Source organism: Dermacentor andersoni, chromosome 9 (assembly GCF_023375885.2).
Source record: "Dermacentor andersoni chromosome 9, qqDerAnde1_hic_scaffold, whole genome shotgun sequence".
NCBI lineage: Eukaryota > Metazoa > Arthropoda > Arachnida > Ixodida > Ixodidae > Dermacentor > Dermacentor andersoni.
The window spans coordinates 18,172,659-18,191,128 of NC_092822.1; the positions used below are offsets into that span (position 1 = coordinate 18,172,659).

General features: G+C 47.3%; 1 protein-coding gene across 2 annotated transcripts; it reads right to left on the bottom strand.

Moving 5' to 3' along the window:
* Positions 1 to 1,924: 1,924 nt before the first annotated feature.
* Positions 1,925 to 12,422, bottom strand: LOC126527155 (uncharacterized). 2 transcript variants are annotated; one of them, XM_072284444.1, is made up of 2 exons: positions 12,337 to 12,416; positions 1,925 to 4,328 (listed from the first exon to the last, which is right to left on the bottom strand). In XM_072284444.1, exon 2 carries the CDS (start codon positions 4,313 to 4,315, stop codon positions 2,261 to 2,263), a length of 2,055 nt encoding a protein of 684 aa, XP_072140545.1. In that variant the 5' UTR covers positions 4,316 to 4,328; positions 12,337 to 12,416; the 3' UTR covers positions 1,925 to 2,260. The 2 variants fall into 2 exon arrangements, with proteins under 2 accessions (XP_072140545.1, XP_050030861.1); XM_050174904.3 differs by lacking the exon at positions 1,925 to 4,328 and adding an exon at positions 5,906 to 11,180 and having other exon boundaries at positions 12,337 to 12,422.
* Positions 12,423 to 18,470: the final 6,048 nt, after the last annotated feature.

Below are 18,470 nucleotides of genomic sequence, written 5' to 3' on the forward strand. Positions count from 1 at the left end.
GTGAGTTGGTGAATACTGACTCTTGATTCGCCTGAATTTCGGCTGGAAACGCAACTCGAGCGAATACTGACAAAAGCGCGTCTACTACTTCGGTGGAGCTGAGCCCTTTCAGAGGCGTTCGTGTTGTCCACTTCTCTACTCTTGTGTCCCGTATGCGCGCCTCACCTCTTTGCTACATAATGAATCCTTGCCAACTAGCTCAGCTTTCTGTCGTTCTTTCAGAGGGATTGCTTCCGGAAACTTTGTAGCCGGACACAGCATGGTAAACAAGTACCTCTAACCCGACTTTGTCTTTGGTAGAGGCCCTACCGGGTCTATCACAAGTCGTCTGAAAGGTTCTGACTGATATTAAGGGCACTACTTTTAGAGCAGCTTTCCATGTTTCTCTTGGTTTACCCGAGCGCTGGCAGACGTCGCGTGATCTTACAAAATTTTCTAAGTCTTTGAAACAGCCAGGTCAGTAGTATTCCATAAGCAATATTTCCTTTGATTTGTTTATGCCTAGGTGGCCAGACCACCCATTTCCATGATAGAGACTCAAGAAGTCCTCCCTGTACTTAGTAGGCACGACTAACTGATCTAAAATCCTTTTTGATCCATGCTACTTCTCCCGTGAAGTCATCTACCGTCACGTAAGACGGATGAACAGTGCCCATAGTGGCGGCAGTGTCTCTTAGCACCCGGCATGGTTTCCCATTAACTTGCAGGTTGTGAAGATATGGGCTTAAAAGTTCCATATTCTCGTCTTTTTCATCCACGTGGGAAAAAACTACGCTAGGCTTTCCACAGTTCACAGCGATATGACCTAGTTTGTGGCACTTAGAGCAGCGGATGGGTCTAAAAGATTCGAATTTTCTGCTCTTTTTGTACGGCTTCCCCGTTTGACTTCTCCTCGCTCTTTTCTGAAGGCTTTTCCTCCTCGCCTACAGGCTCCGGTCGTCTAGTCTGCGAACCCTTTATGGCAACATAGACAGCAACCGCTGTGGCCATGTACTGGGACCGAAGTTCACCTTCTCGCAAGAAAGAGAGAGAAAAGAAAATTAAAGAAACTTCGTGCAAGATTTAACCTTATGACTTACTGAGTTAGGTCGTCAGACCTCTGACAACTGGGTACCGTAGGTTTTATCGTTGTATCTCGCACGGTGTGTGTGTTTTTTTTATTGAACAGCTTGGCTAATGTTAGCTGGGCCACACGGTATGTATACGACTTGCTTTCGGCCTAATTAGTGTGGTCTCGGGCTCATCTGGGACGAAATAAAGAAAGAGGTTGTGGGGGAGGGGGGCGCATGGAAGGCAGCGGTTACTCGATGGCAGAAGACGAAGAGTCGTGCTCCTTGCTTGACCCGCCGCCCTGTGGTATACTTTTCAGATATAATGTAATAATGTTAACATAAGAACAGCGCGAGAGACAAGGACAAACGAAAAAAATACGCACACACTGCTAACTGAATGTCAGAATGGTTCTTATTTTAACATGCACTGCGAACATGCTCAAGTCTGTACACTCCGTATGTATAATGAAAGAAAGGAGTGTATATTTTCAGATGTTGCCTTTAACGCGACCAATTGAAACCACTTTATTAAGCACTAGTGACGTTATGATGCTTCTTTTTCAATCTTTATTGTTTTATGTTTATGACTTAGTTGCTAGTTTTGTCAGTAGTGTCTAAATGTCACATATCTCGTGTTCTTTATGCGACACTTGCTTTAATACGCGTTTCGTTTTGTTTGCTTCCGATGTCTCCTTTACTGAACGCCCTGAGAAGGGACAGTGAAGTATTTATTTGCAAATAAATAAATAATGTAGCAAAAACCACCACCACAGTCGTCAGCTTCTGGTTAGAACCCACCTTTGACGCAAATTTTTCTCGACAGTTTGAAGCTTGATGTTACAATGAATAAACTGATATTTAGTCGCACAGGATGGATGGATGGAAAAACTTTATTGAGAGCTCTGAGATACGCGATTATCGCCGATGGCCTGAAACAATTGTGGCAATTAGGAAAATAACACACAATGCCTAGTATTCACTTTCACAGGTTAGCTTTGATGACAAACTTCCACAGCTCGACTAGAATACTGCAAAGTCACCTGCGCTATTACAGCCAATCGCTATATGAACGCGCACTGTCCGGGGATATCATGATCACTAGCCCACCACTAATTATCGCAGTGATTGAGTTGGCTACGCTAGTTTTTGTATACAACACCTTTGAGGCGCTAACACGCGTTCATATGCCCTATAGTGACATTATATCCTCAGGGTTGACACTCGATGCTGCGCACAGCTTCTAGTACTAAACACCGGCACTCATCGCGAGACTTGCCCGAAATGTCAGTGACTGCATCAAGAAGCGATTCGGTGGCATGAAGAAGACGAAGGGCGCGCGCCGACTGCTCATCCCTGGCAGCGTCCAAGACACATTCGACTGCTCTGTTTAGCAGTGATCGGTTCCTGTTCAGGGCGCTCACTATTGGGTACATGTCATTTCGCGTGTAGTGGTCATCAAATTCCAGCATCAGGAACACGAAGTTTTCCTCCAAAGCACGCGCCAGCAGAATAGGTGCCTTGCTGGGGAGTGACTCGTCCCTGAACTTGAGTCGGTGTAAGGTTCTGTTGGCAAGCAGCAGCACCTCGACAGCCTTGACGTCCAGATGTGCGCGGAGCGTCTGGTGGAACTCGGCCTCGCACACGGTATTGTTACGGGCGAGGCCGTTAATAATCGCAGTTGAAAAGACGTATTCACACTGGAACGGACGCACGACGAGTTTTTTGAGGGTATGTGTGGTCTCCAGTAAAGAGACGACGGCTTCGGTGCAGTCTGCACCCACTGCGCGCGGACACTCGATGACCAGTTCCACGAGAGACGCATGACTCACGCACGGTGCCGAAAGCCACTGCACGATGCCCGAGCAGTGAGCACCTTTGGTCCAGCCAAGGCACTGTCGAGTGAAGCGGCGGCCTTCGTGCTGCAAACACGCGGCCCATTGCTCAAGTGCTCGGGTGTTCCACGAAACGTGCAATCGAGCGAACACATCCACTGTAAGAGGCAAGGTTGGTGTCCACTCTTCAGGAATATCGACGTGGCCGAGGCGCACGCACTCAACCGCGCAGTTTCGAGAAACCGCTTCTACAAATCTTGACACGACACCAACTGTTAATCGGCACCTGGAGATGTCGAGAAGTCTTAAAGAGGAACTTTCCTCAAGGGTCCTAGCTAATGCTAGCGCTCCAAGGTCGCCGAACCGGTTTGAAGAAAGCGAAAGCTCTTCGAGCGCATTGTTGTCCCTCATAACTTCAGCTATGACCATCGCACAGCTGCTTGGAAAGTAGGCGTGGGTAAGTTCGAAGCGTTTGAGCACCCTGTTCGCACGCAGCGCTTGAAGGCCGTCCCACAATGTAGAATGCGAAATGCCATCCGGATAGTCGAGCGACAGCTCCTGGAGCGTTTTGTTGTGCTTCATAGATGCAAGGATAATGCCGACGACGTCTGCTTCCATGAATTTCACAAGCAGTCTCCGTAGCGTTTTGTTGCGCTTCAAGGCGGCTGCGAGCTCAACTGCACTGGACCGCGAGAACTCTCCGAAACCCCTGAACTCGAGGGACGTCAGGCTTTGGCAGGAGCTGACTGCAGACAACAGCTTCCGTGTGACACTCGCTGACATTTCGCTGCACAGGTGCAGGCGCCGCAGGTTGCTCTTCGTAATCCCGTCGGCGATGTACTCTGCTGAGACGTGGTCAAGTTTCAGCGACGTAACATCTAAGCAGCTCAACCCAGGGGACAGCTTACCCAATGCACGGGCCAAAACTCTGCACTGACATGTGTCCCGCCATGGCTCGTTTTTGTCAACAGGGTATCCCGCAGCCTCAACAAGACCTCGACTGGCTTCCAGCGCGCGGCCGAGTAGTGCAGGAAAGTGCCACAGCAGAACAGCCGTTAAGCTCAGGACAAGGCGCTTGATGCACCCGTGAATCTCGAGCAGCCTGTACACGAGTAGAGCGCCCTCCAGCAAAGAGGCATCTGTACGTACCGTGTCTACATCGGCGCCTGGAACGCTGCTCAGCGTGAACACACCGGGTGCATGTTCCATGACCTGCATAAAGACTTTCCAGAGAACGTCATTCAAAGCGGGCAGGTGCCACCTTAGCCAGCACTTGCTTTTGCCGAGGGTTTCGCTGCAGGGCGCTTGTAGGTCCACGCCACGGGATTTAAGCTTTTGAAGTAAACTGTCGTACATGTGCAACAGTCGCGTAGAATCCAGGGACTTGACTGCACCTTCCAAGCCACTGACCCCTGTGGGTGCAGGTTCCATGCCATCGGCTAGTCTGCAATTAATGAGAATTGGCCCTCAGTGCTTTATGTCGTCATTATAAGAGAAAGAGACGTTTATGCCAACGTGAGCCCTGAAAGCCGGCACCAAGAAATCCAGCAGCCGGCCAGTCTAAGGATTAAGGACACTTCTCTCAGACGGATGCATTTCATCGAATGAGGCGCCCTGCTGTACGTTCGTTACCATGGTTATAGCTCGAGCGTTTCACGCTGCTAGAAGAAGATGTCGAACACTGTAGAAGAATTTACGAATCCGTTGCTTTTGTTGCAACATCAAGTTTTGGAGAAGGCTGGATTACTTCTCACTACGGTTCTGCAAGCAGTATTTTAGAGACCGAAGCGAATGTAAATTGAACAGTGTCAAAAGTGAACCGAACCATATAGAATATCGAATAATTTTCGAATAGTTCTTTTCGAATAATTGGAATAATCACTGCAGTTCAGGGCTGTACCAAACAATTATTTTGGGAGGAGTTTCGCTGGGACATCGGCGGCTATTTTGAAATATTAGCACATTTGCTTCGTGAAAAGCACATTGGTGACATATAGAAGTATAAAATATTTTACATCTTGACGTATGTCTATACATCAATATCAGGTATAGTGATACATAGTAAGCTGTGCTACGCAGTATATGGCAACAGTAATAGTTTCGGGAGGTGTCAGAAACCCCGAATTCTCCCCCTGGTTACAGCCTTGCTGCAGGCGGTCCCAATATTACATCAGAGAATAGCACTATCGATCTTATTCAGAATTATTTCCAAGAGTACACAACGTTACAACATCAATAAATAGCACCAATGAATACCCATCGCCGAATGGCATGTCGAAGCGAAATTTAGGTGCGAGCGATTTCGGAACCTGATTATCAGAAGGAAATTGCAATAAAAATGGTTTGGGGCGCATACAGCGGGCATTACGAAATCATGACAGGCAACTGACCTCTATTTTTGAAAGTGTGCAATAATTGCATTCTACCGGTACCGGACTAGAAACTTATAAATTAACAAAGACGCATGTTAAGCAGCATCATAATCAGCATTAGAAGCAGTTAGTGCGTGGCGTGACAATGACCATGAAAAGCGAGCCCGCAAATAGGCGACTGACAACCTACGAAACACACGACACAACGGCTGCGGCTCAAGCTCAAACGTGATACTCAACAGGACGCCGTAGTAGCCACAACGAAAAACAGGCAGATGCACACATTTTGACCGCTTGGGATTGCAGAAGCTGTGCTTAGCACGCCGCGCCAGCCGTTACACTGAGGCGCGGCAAGTGTATCGCAATACGCTTGCACGTTTGACGCGGTTGTGAACCTGTTCTGCGCATAACGAGGCCACGTGAGACGCGCATGTCATTGCTACGTCATAGCGAATTCAGGCAACACCCTCTAGAGAACTGTTGTTGTTGATTTAGGCCTCTACCGCGGATGAGTGGCGCCGTCAAGCGTATGATTTAAGAACAACAACGCTGTCACCTCCGAGAATAGCATGCACAATCTCAGAGGGTTGGCTTGTGGAGATCACGGAGCTCTATGCCATGAGGGCTACGTTGGTTTGGCGATTGTGCGTTTTCTTTTTTTGTATCCACGATCGAGTGACCTAGGACGTATCCAGGAACTATAAACACAGCGTGGCCCTTAACCTATGGACGATAGTGTCGCTTTATTTGCTCCGCACAGCGTACAGAGGGACACTATTGCAAGACATGCTGCCTCCGAGACCAGAATTCGAACCGGAGTGTAATAATTGCACGCGCGATTGGCATGCGCCATTATGTGCACTCGGGCGCTTTCAACCCTGCAATAAGAGTACTTACCAACGTTACCCGAACCAGTCCATCTTCACAGCTCCCTTCCCATCCAACAGAGGGAGGCCTCCGACATCACAACCAATCGCAACGGCGCGCACAGTCTCGGAGGCTATGCCTGCGGTCGATTGGGCGTCGTCGCAAGATGCGCGGAGCGGGGCCCAGTCGGTTCTTTATTCTATGCGGGGCCTTCACAGCCCTACGCCTGGACTATGCGCGCTGCTTTCACTCCTCACTAACGCGCAGTAAAAGTATGCTTCGTAAATGACAGTACTACGGTTTTATTGCATGCGGAGATAGGCAGAACGGGAGTTCACGATGTGTCTCAGGTACAATTGCCGACACACCCCCTTTACCGTGCATGATCGCGCTTCAAAAATCCTAGTCGACCGTGCAGTAAATATTCCCGTTGACATGCGTCTTTTACATGACAGGCAGACAGACACAGAGTGAGCGAGAGAGAGAGATAGCGAAGAGAGGAAAGGCAGGGAGGTCAACCAGACAAGCGTCCGGTTTGCTACCCTACACTAGGGGTGAGGGAAAGGGGGAATAGAAAGAAGACGAAAGAAGTGATGACTGTGTACCGTGAAGCACCGTGACATTAAAGTGGAGTTCCATAGGTGGTGATCTGCGTTGATCACATCTGGGACGACCAAAGTTTGTACACTGTGCTTACTGCACCGCATAAATGCGAGTAGACATGGATGCATGGCATGCTGTGATGTTTATTCAATGGAGTAATTAAGCAGCATGCATGAGAATGCACGCAGAAAGGTAACCACTGTGCAGTTTAATAGAAGCACACTATTCGGCTGATTGGTGCATTGATTGATAAAGCTGCGTGAAATGGTGCAAGGATATGAAAGAGAAGAGAGGCAAAACTTCACGTGAAATATCAATTTATTTCACATAATCCGCACACCATGTCAACGTCGCTGATGACACTCCGTTTGCGTTTCTGTAACAAACGCGTATATGAAGAACAAAAGAAGGAAGGAAGAAACGTACATGCATGGCTTGTGTGAGCTTTATAGCAGTTGCATTAGGAATTGGTAATTAAACCACACCGAAACTTTCCAGCATAAGACTCGTGACATGAAAACACGTCGTGCAAAATCTGAACTTGGAGTCATTTTCGATCGTACTTTAACGAAACCAGAAAAAACATGCATATGACGCTCGTAAACGCCGTATTTATCTACACGCATCAAACTTTCCACACACATTAGACATAACGCGTGCCCAATATTTCTACCAAATATAAAATCAATGTTTGTTACTTCTTCCAAAACACCGCGGATCGAAAGCTGCCATACGCGCCTTGTATTACGCATTAAAAGAGCGGACCAAAAAAGGAGTGCTCAGTAATTACTGTCGCAGCTATGTCAGCTAGAAAGGTTGCTTTTGTATCTGGCAATTCACCTGACGAGTGATAAATGGAGTGCACTGTGGGTGCTCGTGGTTTCGTTATCGCACATGCGTCTCGGCGGACAACTGCAGATATTTTCTGTGGGCGTTCTCTGGTTCGCGCTGTTCTTATAGCGCGAGATAATCGATGTAGCTCCTGCCGGTCTTTTCATGAGATGTTACACATATATGACGCCCTACTACGGATGTTTTAATTCACCTGTGAAGTAAGGTTACTGGGAGTTAAGTTTGTTCTTTTCTCTTTGAAGTCCATCAAAGTCTCTTGAAGGTGATTATCGGCGTTGATGAAGCAGGAGGCAGGTTGGAGGTAACAAAACTTGAACATATATTGCAACGAAAATATTTACACAGTCAAATGCAGAGTTAGCAAAAGAACACCGATGCAAAACACACAAATAAACAGCGCCTAATTCTTCTACATTTTCTTAAGTTAGAGCCTAGGACAACTGCCACCACATACGACCAACCGAGTCTCACTGTTCAACCACTAAGTGGTTACTGCCCAGACTAGCGTTGCATCTTACGGAGTCTTACTGATCTATCAGGTTTAGTGTTTACAGCCTAGACTGAGGAACAAGCACCTCGTCTCGATTGCTATAGGTGAAGGAGGAAAAGAAAAAGGGCCGTAGGACCGTTAGCCCAACCCACAGAAGCAGTTGCTAATGAGAGTTGAAAGTTTGTCAAGCCACAACCCAAAGGCTCACGTTTGCGCCTCCAGCCCGTCCGCCTGCGTTTTACCGGAATACCGGACAAGCTAAAGCTCTCTAATATCGCCCAAGTGATTCCGGTGTACGGCTAACGAAACAAATAAAAGTGTACAAAAATAATATTAACCAGCACCAATTTGCCTGCAAAACTCGATAACACACCCAGCTGCAAAAGTCGAAAGCATCACTCGGCGTATAACGGATTTCTTTTTTCTTTTCTTTATTCGTCACTTACTCAGTGCCCTGACAGGGGTCGCGTGGTTATTTCTTTACGAATAAATAGAAACTGCAGTTCGGTTGTGGACTAGACACGAAAACACACATGACAGCCGTAGGGTTTTTGGTTACCTTAAACGTAACTTTTTTCCAAGGTGTTGAAGCTTGATGGCACATTGAAAGAATGTCTTTAATCTCAGAAGATGGTCTGAGGCGATCGTGGCGAGAAGGGAAAGAACACATTAAGACAGATCTTCACCTTCACAGTTCAGCTTCGTCGGCAAAGAGCACAGCGTGCGTCGTGTCCCGCGAAGTTACAGCCAGTCTCCACATGAACCCGCACTGTCCTGCGATATCGCGATTCCTAGCTCACCACTAGCCAACCAAAAATTTGTGATCTGTGGTTGGCAAGGCTAACTTCTATATACATAATCGTTGGGGCGCCACGCATCCATTTGTTCTATAGTGACATTACTAATCCACCAATCTACTGCGAGGCGACAAGTGGGTAAAATCTAGCGGAATGTTTATACACAATGACTGTTTACACAAACTGGAGCCGTGGGCCGATCGCAGTCTTCGTCTACTTTGTGTAAGCGACTCGTAACAACATCTTCAGAGGCTTGACTATTGAGGCGGCGCACTGCTTCTAGCACCAAACACCGGCACTCCTCGCGCGTCTTGCCCGAAACGTCAGTAACTGCATCGAGAAGCGATTCGGTGGCCGAAAGAAGGCGAAGGGCTCGTGCCGACAGCTCATCCCTAGCAGCGCCCAGGACACATTCGACTGCTCTGTTCAGAAGTGATCTGTTCCTGTTCAGGGCGCTCACTATTGGGTACATGTCGTTTCTCACGTAGTGGCGCTCAAATTCCAGAGTGAGGAACACGAAGTTGTCCTCCAGCGCACGTGCGAACAAAGTAGGCGCCTTGCTGGGGAGAGAGTCATCCCTGAACTTTAGACGGTGTAGAGTTCGGTTGGCGAGCAGGAGGGCCTCAATAGCCTTAACATCCAAGTGGGCGCGGAGCTCCTGGTGGAACTCGGCCTCGCAGACGGTCTTATTACGGGCGAGACCGTTAATAACCGCAGCTGAGAACACGTAGTTACAATGGGACGGACGCACAATCAGCTTTTTGAGGGAATGTGTGGTCTCTAGAAAAGAGACGACCGCTTCGGTGCAGTCTGCGCCCACTGCGCGCGGACACTCGATGACCAGTTCCACGAGAGACGCACTACTGGCGCGCGCTGCGGAAAACCACTGCACAATGCTCGAGTAGTTCGCAGCGTTGTTCCAGCCAATGGACGGTCGGGGAAAGCGGTGCCCTTCACAGGGTAGACACGCAGCCCATTCCTCAAGCCCGCGGCCGTTCCACGAAACGTGCAAGCGAGCGAACACATCAGCTGTAAGAGGCGATGTCGGGGCCCACCCTTCGGGGATGTCGACGTTGCCGAGTTCTACGCATTCGATCGTGCCGTTCCGCGAAATCGCTTCTATAAACTTCGGCACGACACCGGCGGTCAATCGGCAACTTGAGATGTCGAGTCGCCTTATGCTAGAACTCTGCTTCAGTGTCTTCGCCAGTGCTCGCGCCCCGAGGTCGCTGATCTGGTTCGTAGAAAGCGAAATCTCTTCGAGCGCATTGTTGTGCCGCAGGACTTCAGCTATGACCATTGCACAGCTGTTAGAAAGGTAGGCATCAGTAAGTTTGAGGCACTTGAGCACCCTGTTCTCCCGAAGTGCTTGAAGACCGTCCCACATTGTAGAACGCGTAAAGTCTATTGAATAGTCGAGCGACAGCTCGTGTAGCGCTTCGTTGTTCTTCAGAGAGGCAAGGATGATACCGACCACGTCATCCTCCACGAACTTCAGAAACAGTCTCCGTAGCGTTCTGTTGCGCTTCAAGGCGGCTGCTAGCGCGACTGCACTGGACCGAGAGAACTGCGTGAAACCGGTGAGCTCGAGAGAGGTCAGGCTTTGGCAGGAGCTGACGGCAGACAACAGTTTCCGTGTGACACTCGCTGACATTTCGCTGCAAAGGTGCAGGCGCTGCAGGTTGCTCCTGGCAATGTCATCGGCGATGCACTCTGCTGCGACGTGGTCCAGTTTCAGCGACGTCAAATCTAAGCAATTCAACGCAGGCGACAGTTTTCCCAGGGCGCACGCCAGAACCCTGCACTGACGGATTTCCCGCCAGGACTCCGTCATGTCGTTAGGGTGTCCTGCGACCTCTACGATGCCTCGGCTGGCATGGATTGCGCTGGCGAGCAGCGAAGGAAAGTGCCACAGCGGAACAGCCGTGATGCCCAGGACAAGGCGCTTGATGCAGCTGTGATGCTTGAGCAGCCAGTACACAAGGAGGCCGCCGTCCTGAAAAGAGGCGTCCGTACGTACCGTGTCCACATCGGCAGCTTCAACGCTGCCCAGCGTGAACGCACCGGGTGCATGTTCCACGACCTGCATGGAGATTTTCCAGAGGACTTCGTTCACAGCGGGCAGGTGCCACCTTAGCCAGCACTTGCTTTTGCCGAGGGTGTCGCTGCAGGGCGCTTGTAGGTCCACGCCACGGTATTTCAACGTTCCAAGTAAACTTCCGACCCTGTGCAACAGCCGCGCTGAATCCAAGGACTTGACTGCACTTTCCATGCCACCGACCCCTGTGGGCGCAGGTTCCATGTCATCGGCTAGTCTGAAATGAGAATTGGCCTGCAGTGCTTTATGCCGTCTATATAAGCGAAGGTGACGTTTATGCCGACGTGAGCCCTGAAAGCCGGCACGAACAAATCCAGCAGCCGGCCAGTCCAAGATGGGTGATGAGGATGAGAGACACTTCTTTCACACAACGGAAGTTCATAGAATCAGACGCCTGGCTGTACGTTTGTAACCATATCACATTAAGAAAGCGTAGCATGCGACTGGATGGCGCATCCAGAAATCTTACCAATCTGTGTGCCTCTGTTGTAAAGTGCAGTTTTGAAGTAAGCTTACCTTTTTCTTTTTGCATTTATTTCTGTTCAGCTGCGATACCCGTAAATTAACGGGGTTGCTCCAGCTCATCGGAGATTTTGAGATCAGGGGACGCAAGAGGCCTGACGCAATCCGCTTGAGCATCTCAAAACGCAAGCAGACGTTTGGTTCCGGGATACGCCAAGGTGCCTTAATCTAAAACTGTCGTTATATTGTGCCGTACCTCCACCCGCAAAATTTTACAGAATACAAGATCTGAGATAAAGCTAAATATCTGCGCAGCCTTGCAACGCAGCCTAGTATTCGCATTAACAGACAGGCTGCTCGGGAATTGAACGTTTTCTAAGAACCCGTGGTCCATAATCTTTTGTGGTTGACTGTACGCCTTGTTACTACAAAGATTCGGGAAGCGTTCTTTGACGCATTCAAACACTCGCACGCGTTTTAAACTGCGCGCGTGTGTTGTTGACACTCGGCGACAGCTTGGCTGCCCTTTTTCCGCTGGGATACAGAGGCCTTCTGCTTTCTGGTCAAGTGAAGGACATAATTTTCATAAGGAAATATAACGTCAGACTAGAATAATAATCCAACAGCGCTGCACGACTGTTGACAATGCCGACAAATGTAAAGTGACTGTAATTCAAGTGTCAAAGTGTAAAGTAACGCAAAGTGACTACACGGTCGCAGGGAAAGCACTCGTTGCGCACAACGTTAGCTACAATCATGTGGCGCATTAACGCACTGCCACCACGTAAAGGAGGCCGAACTAACAGTTTTGACGATAATGGTTGTCGCGAGTAGCACTAGGAATTCTTGAGAAAAGCAATTCGCGCACGGGGATGATCACGAAAAGCAAGAACACCGATACGATCACTTACGACACATACACGACGAAACTACGGTTGCAGACCAAGCTGGAACTTGATTCCCAACGGTACGTAGCAGTCCTATCCACGACTACGAGGTGCAGGCAGATGGTGCACACATGTCCAGCGCTCGGCTTCCCACAGGCTGTACTAGGCAGACTGCGCAGCCGTTTCACGGAGGTGCTGCAACACTACTGCAATGCCGGCAGCACGCCCTCACATGCTCGATGAATCAGCGGGTAAAAACTCAGTACTCCGCATAATTAAACGCCGTCCCACGCCGTGACCCTAGAATGGTGGCGCCATCTTTTGGAAACAACGAAAACAATGAAGTTGTCCTTACGGCCTTCGAGATTCCGTGCACACGTTATCGGAGAAATGTGCGTCTTAAAACAGGTCTCTAACCTTTGAAGGCGACGGCCGTATGAAAGTGTCGTTGCAACGTGTGGCGAGCTCGTCTGAGAGACGTAGAATGATGTGGTATTTGAACAGCTGTGGTTTGTAACAGCCAATTGCACTGATGTTCCATGCTGGGAATTCAGCATTGTATGGGTACCTTTATCTAAAAATTGCCATTAGAAGGCAAACAGGCGTGTGTCATTGCTGAGAAACTTTATTGTGATGAACTGTGAGAAATGATGTTCCTTGGAAAAACAACAACAAATATCACATTTTGCAACAGATCTGCTTGTTGGCAGGCTCGCTATCATATATCATAGCCAAGTATCATAGATAAATATCATAGCTAAGTATGCGCACATTGCGGCTCTAAATGAAAGAGGAAAACATCCCATTCGCTTTCACAGCGTTCAGTAAACAAGTAGCTACTCTATATATAACACCTATAGGGATGTGTAAATATCGATTATTTAGAATCGAATGTCGAATCCAATCGAGAGAGCGAGAAAAAAAAAAAAAACACGAATATCGAATCGAATATATCTGAAAATTTAACACTCTTTTATGCTTCCAAATTTCGTGCAAGAAACACACTGCTACATATGCTCAGGAAGCTGATCATATTACTTAACGATAATCTTGCAAGCTATTATTAAATTGGGTACCTATGAATCGAGATGTATATTATGCTCTAGTCTTATTAAAGGGAACACCAAATTAGTATGCGAGCACTGATGACTCAGTTCGTATACGACGCTCTGGTATTTTTTTTTATCGATAGACTGTCTGTCAATAGGATCAAGTGCTTTTTTTCCCGCTGAAGTTGAAGAAATATCGAAGTTGTTCTAAACACTGTGTGGTTCTCGCTTTAGTAGTGGGCTGTACTGTGCTTAATGGTAATCTTCTATTGCATAGAAAGTTGTGCTTTCCAGTTTTCTTCCAGAAAGCAGGGGTGTTTTTCCATCTTTATGGCATGTGGTTTCTGTCGGTTATCGTCAGCGAGTTCCCAAATCGGGAGGCCCACGGCAAGTCATAATGGGCCGCCAACCGTCACGCAGAGCTTGTCGCTAATGTTCCTACGGCTGGCTCATCAGCGATCAGTCCCGGGGTCACGTGCACGGGTTTGATTAATGACGGCCGTTGAAGCGGCGTTCGGGTCCGCGGTCGCACAGCAGGCAAATACCGCGAGCTCACGTGCAAAGTTCGCCTCTGTGCGAATGGCGCTAATCTGTGTGCGTGGACACTGAACTCGCACATCCGATACGATAAGCGTGTACGCCCACGTGCGATAAGATCTCCACACATGCTTCCGTGCTTTTCACACCCGCTACTGCTTTTCGCGTACACCATTAATCGTTTCCATCGTTCCCTGTCGATCTGGTCGAACCCCGTGCCGACAGATATCGCTCGTCGCGGGAACGTTGCTCGTGACAAGGCATCGACCGCGGCTGGGTCATTTAACGTGGGTGCCGATAAGTAAAAAAAACCGAATATTCGAGAAATCTAATACTATATATTTTCGATTAGCGAATCGAATTATGCGAACGTTCGCTTTTCAATTCTACATCGAATAGTTGGATTTATTGGAATATGGATTTGTACAATAAAAAGGGGACTTCCAAATACCCAAAATATTATTTTTTGATAAACGCTCACCTTTTCAGCTAAACATGCAAAAAAATCTACCAGGTCTAAGAAGAACCCTCTCAAATGCCACCACTAAAGAAGAGCGGGTACCAACACGGGAACGCATTATGAATTGTTTAATTGCTGTGTATTCTCTTTAAAGATTCCCTCTTTCTTATATAACTCGGCCAGCCTACACCGACGCCTGCGAAATGCAACACCGCATGCATATGTCGCCTGAATTAAAACAGCTGTTTTCTTTCGCATTATTTTTTGCAATCTCCGTACATCTGTTGCGTGACGCTGTGTCGCTCTCTAGTAAGGGTGTACGAATATTCGAAACTTTCCAATAACGAATCGCATATTCGTTATTCGAAATATTTCAATATATTCGAAATATATTCGATAAATATCCGCCTTTAAGAATCGTGTCCTATTGGATTCGAAGAACGAATCGAATAGTCACTATTCTTAAATGCGGATATTTATCGAATACGTTTCGAATATTTCAAAACGTCAACCGCGCCCAACTAAACATAAAATTTGTGGAGAAGTACGGACAGGCCGCCATTGGAATCTGAACCTGGCAACGTTTAACGCTGGAACATTATCTAGTGAGGCGAGTCTAGCAGTGCTATTGGAGGAATTAGAGGGCAGTAAATGGTATATAATAGGGCTCAGTGAAGTCAGGAGGACGAAAGAAGCATATACAGTGCTGAAAAGCGGGCACGTCCTGTGCTACCGGGGCTTAGCGGAGAGACGAGAACTAGGAGTCGGATTCCTGATTATTAAGAATATAGCTAGTAACATACAGGAATTCTATAGCATTAACGAGAGGGTGGCAGGTCTTGTTGTGAAACTTAATAAGAGGTACAAATTGAAGGTCGTACAGGTCTACGCCCCTACATCCAGTCGTAAGGACCAGGAAGTCGAAAGCTTCTATGAAGACGTGGAATAGGCGATGGCTAAAGTCAAAACAAAATACACTATACTGATGGGCGACTTCAATGCCAGGGTAGGCAAGAAACAGGGTGGAGACAAGTCAGTGGGGGAATATGGCATAGGCTCTAGGAATAGCAGGGGAGAGTTATTTGTAGAGTTTGCTGAACAGAATAATATGCGGATAATGAATACCTTCTTCCGCAAGCGGGATAGCCGAAAGTGGACGTAGAGGAGCCAGAATGGCGAGACTAGAAATGAAATAGACTTCATACTCTGCGCTAGCCCTGGCATCATACAAGATGTGGACGTGCTCGGCAAGGTGCGCTGCAGTGACCATAGGATGGTAAGAACTCGAATTAGCCTAGACTTGAGGAGGGAACGAAAGAAACTGGTACATAAGAAGCCAATCAATGTGTTAGCGGTAAGAGGGAAAATAGAGGAATTCCGGATCAAGCTACGGAACAGGTATTCGGCCTTAACTCAGGAAGAGGACCTTAATGTTGAAAATATGAAAGACAATCTTATGGGCATCATTAAGGAATGTGAAATAGAAGTCGGTGGTAACTCCGTTAGACAGGATGCCAGTAAGCTATCGCAGGAGACCAAAGATCTGATCAAGAAACGCCAATGTATGAAAGCCTCTAACCCTACAGCTAGAATAGAACTGGCAGAACTTTCGAAGTTAATCAACAAGCGTAAGACAGCTGACATAAGGAAGTATAATATGGACAGAATTGAACATGCTCTCAGGAACGGAGGAAGCCTAAAAGCAGTGAAGAAGAAACTAGGAATAGGCAAGAATAAGCTATATTCGTTAAGAGACAAAGCCGGCAATATCATTACTAGTATGGATGAGATAGTTCAATTGGCTGAGGAGTTCTACAGAGATCTATACAGTACCAGTAGCACCCACGACGATAATGTGAGAGAGAATAGTCTAGAGGAATTTGAAATCCCACACGTAACGCCGGAAGAAGTAAAGAAAGCCTTGGGAGCTATGCAGAGGGGGAAGGCAGCTGGGGAGGATCAGGTAACAGCAGATTTGTTGAAGGATGGTGGGCAGATTGTTCCAGAGAAACTGGCCACCCTGTATACGCAATGCCTCATGACTTCGAGCGTACCGGAATCTTGGAAGAACGCTAACATAATCCTAATCCATAAGAAAGGGGACGCCAAAGACTTGAAAAATTATAGACCGATCAGCTTACTGTCCGTTGCCTACAAAGTATTTACTAAGGTAATTGCAAATAGAATCAGGAACACCTTAGACTTCCGTCAACCAAAGGACCAGGCAGGATTCCGTAAAGGCTACTCAACAATAGACCATATTCACGCTATCAATCAGGTGATAGAGAAATGTGCGGAATATAACCAACCCTTATATATAACTTTCATTGATTACGAGAAAGCGTTTGATTCAATCGAAACCTCAGCAGTCATGGAGACATTACGGAATCAGGGTGTAGACGAGCCTTATGTAAATATACTGAAATATATCTATAGCGGCTCCACAGCCACCGTAGTCCTCCATAAAGAAAGCAACAAAATCCCAATAAAGAAAGGCATCAGGCAAGGAGATACGATCTCTCCAATGCTATTCACAGCGTGTTTACAGGAGGTATTCAGAGACCTGGATTGGGAAGAATTGGCGATAAGAGTAAATGGAGAATACCTTAGTAACTTGCGGTTCGCTGATGATATTGGCTTGTTTAGTAACCCAGGGGACCAACCGCAATGCATTCTCACTGACCTGGAGAGGCAAAGCAGAAGGGTGGGTCTAAAAAATAATCTGCAGGAAACTAAAGTAATCTTTAACAGTCTCGGAAGAGAACAGCAGTTTACGATAGGTAGCGAGGCACTGGAAGTAGTAAAGGAATACATCTACTTAGGACAGGTAGTGACCGCGGATCCTGATCATGAGACTGAAATAATCAGAAGAATAAGAATGGGCTGGGGTGCGTTTGGCAGGCATTCTGAGATCATGAACAGCAGGTTGCCATTATCCCTCAAGAGAAAAGTGTATAACAGCTGTGTCTTACCAGTACTCACGTACGGGGCAGAAACCTGGAGGCTTACGAAAAGGGTTCTACTTAAATTGAGGACGACGCAACGAGCTATGGAAAGAAGAATGATCGGTGTAACGTTAAGGGAAAGAAAAGAGCAGATTGGGTGAGGGAACAAACGCGAGTTAATGACATCTTAGTTTAAATCAAGAAAAGGAAATGGGCATGGGCAGGACATGTAAAGAGGAGGGAAGACAACCGATGGTCATTAAGGGTTACGGACTGGATTCCAAGGGAAGGGAAGCGTAGCAGGAGGCGGCAGAAAGTTAGGTGGGCGGATGAGATTAAGAAGTTTGCAGGGACAACATGGGCACAATTAGTACATGACCGGGGTAGTTGGAGAAGTATGGGAGAGGCCTTTGCCCTGCAGTGGGTGTAACCAGGATGATGATGATGATGAAGGTAAATTTTCACCGCCGCGGGCATAACATAGACATAAAACATGAGAACTTGCATTGTGGCGCAGGCTGCGCCACTTAAGTAACCGTGCTTTACTGGATGTACAGAGATCATTCGCACTCTCTGAACAGCCCTGTGCATGCAAAGAAACTTCTTGCTTGCTCGTGATCCATCTTTGTTTTTGGTGAACAACGCTTCATAACGTACGATGTAAGGACAGAAACTCGGTAACCTTAAGAATACTGGGATGGGAACATCGTTTTATATTATCTGTGATATCGGCTATTCATTATTAGAAGGCTATTCGAAAACTATTCGATTCGATCCGCTTATGGCACTATTCGTTTCGTATTCGATTACGTCGCAAAAATCTCTGTTAAACAGCCCTACCTGCTGTAGACTACAGCGTCCTATACACCGTAGTTGGTCTTATGGTGCTCAAAATTTCATAAACGCTGAAAAAGCCTTGCGCGTCAAATCCTGCGCCTAATTTATGGTTAGCGCTTCGTAACATATCCGTGAAGAATTCGTCAGGCCTCGGCGTAGCAAAAGCAACTTTCTTTTTTTTTTTTTGATGTTACGTGTTTTAAAAAGAAAACTAGCAATAGAAGCCCTTAGATAACTAGAGAAATAATATACTTAAAGAGACTAATAAAACGAAAACGTAAGAATTCTAGAACTCAGACTCTTTCCACCATTGAATAAAGGGACAATGAA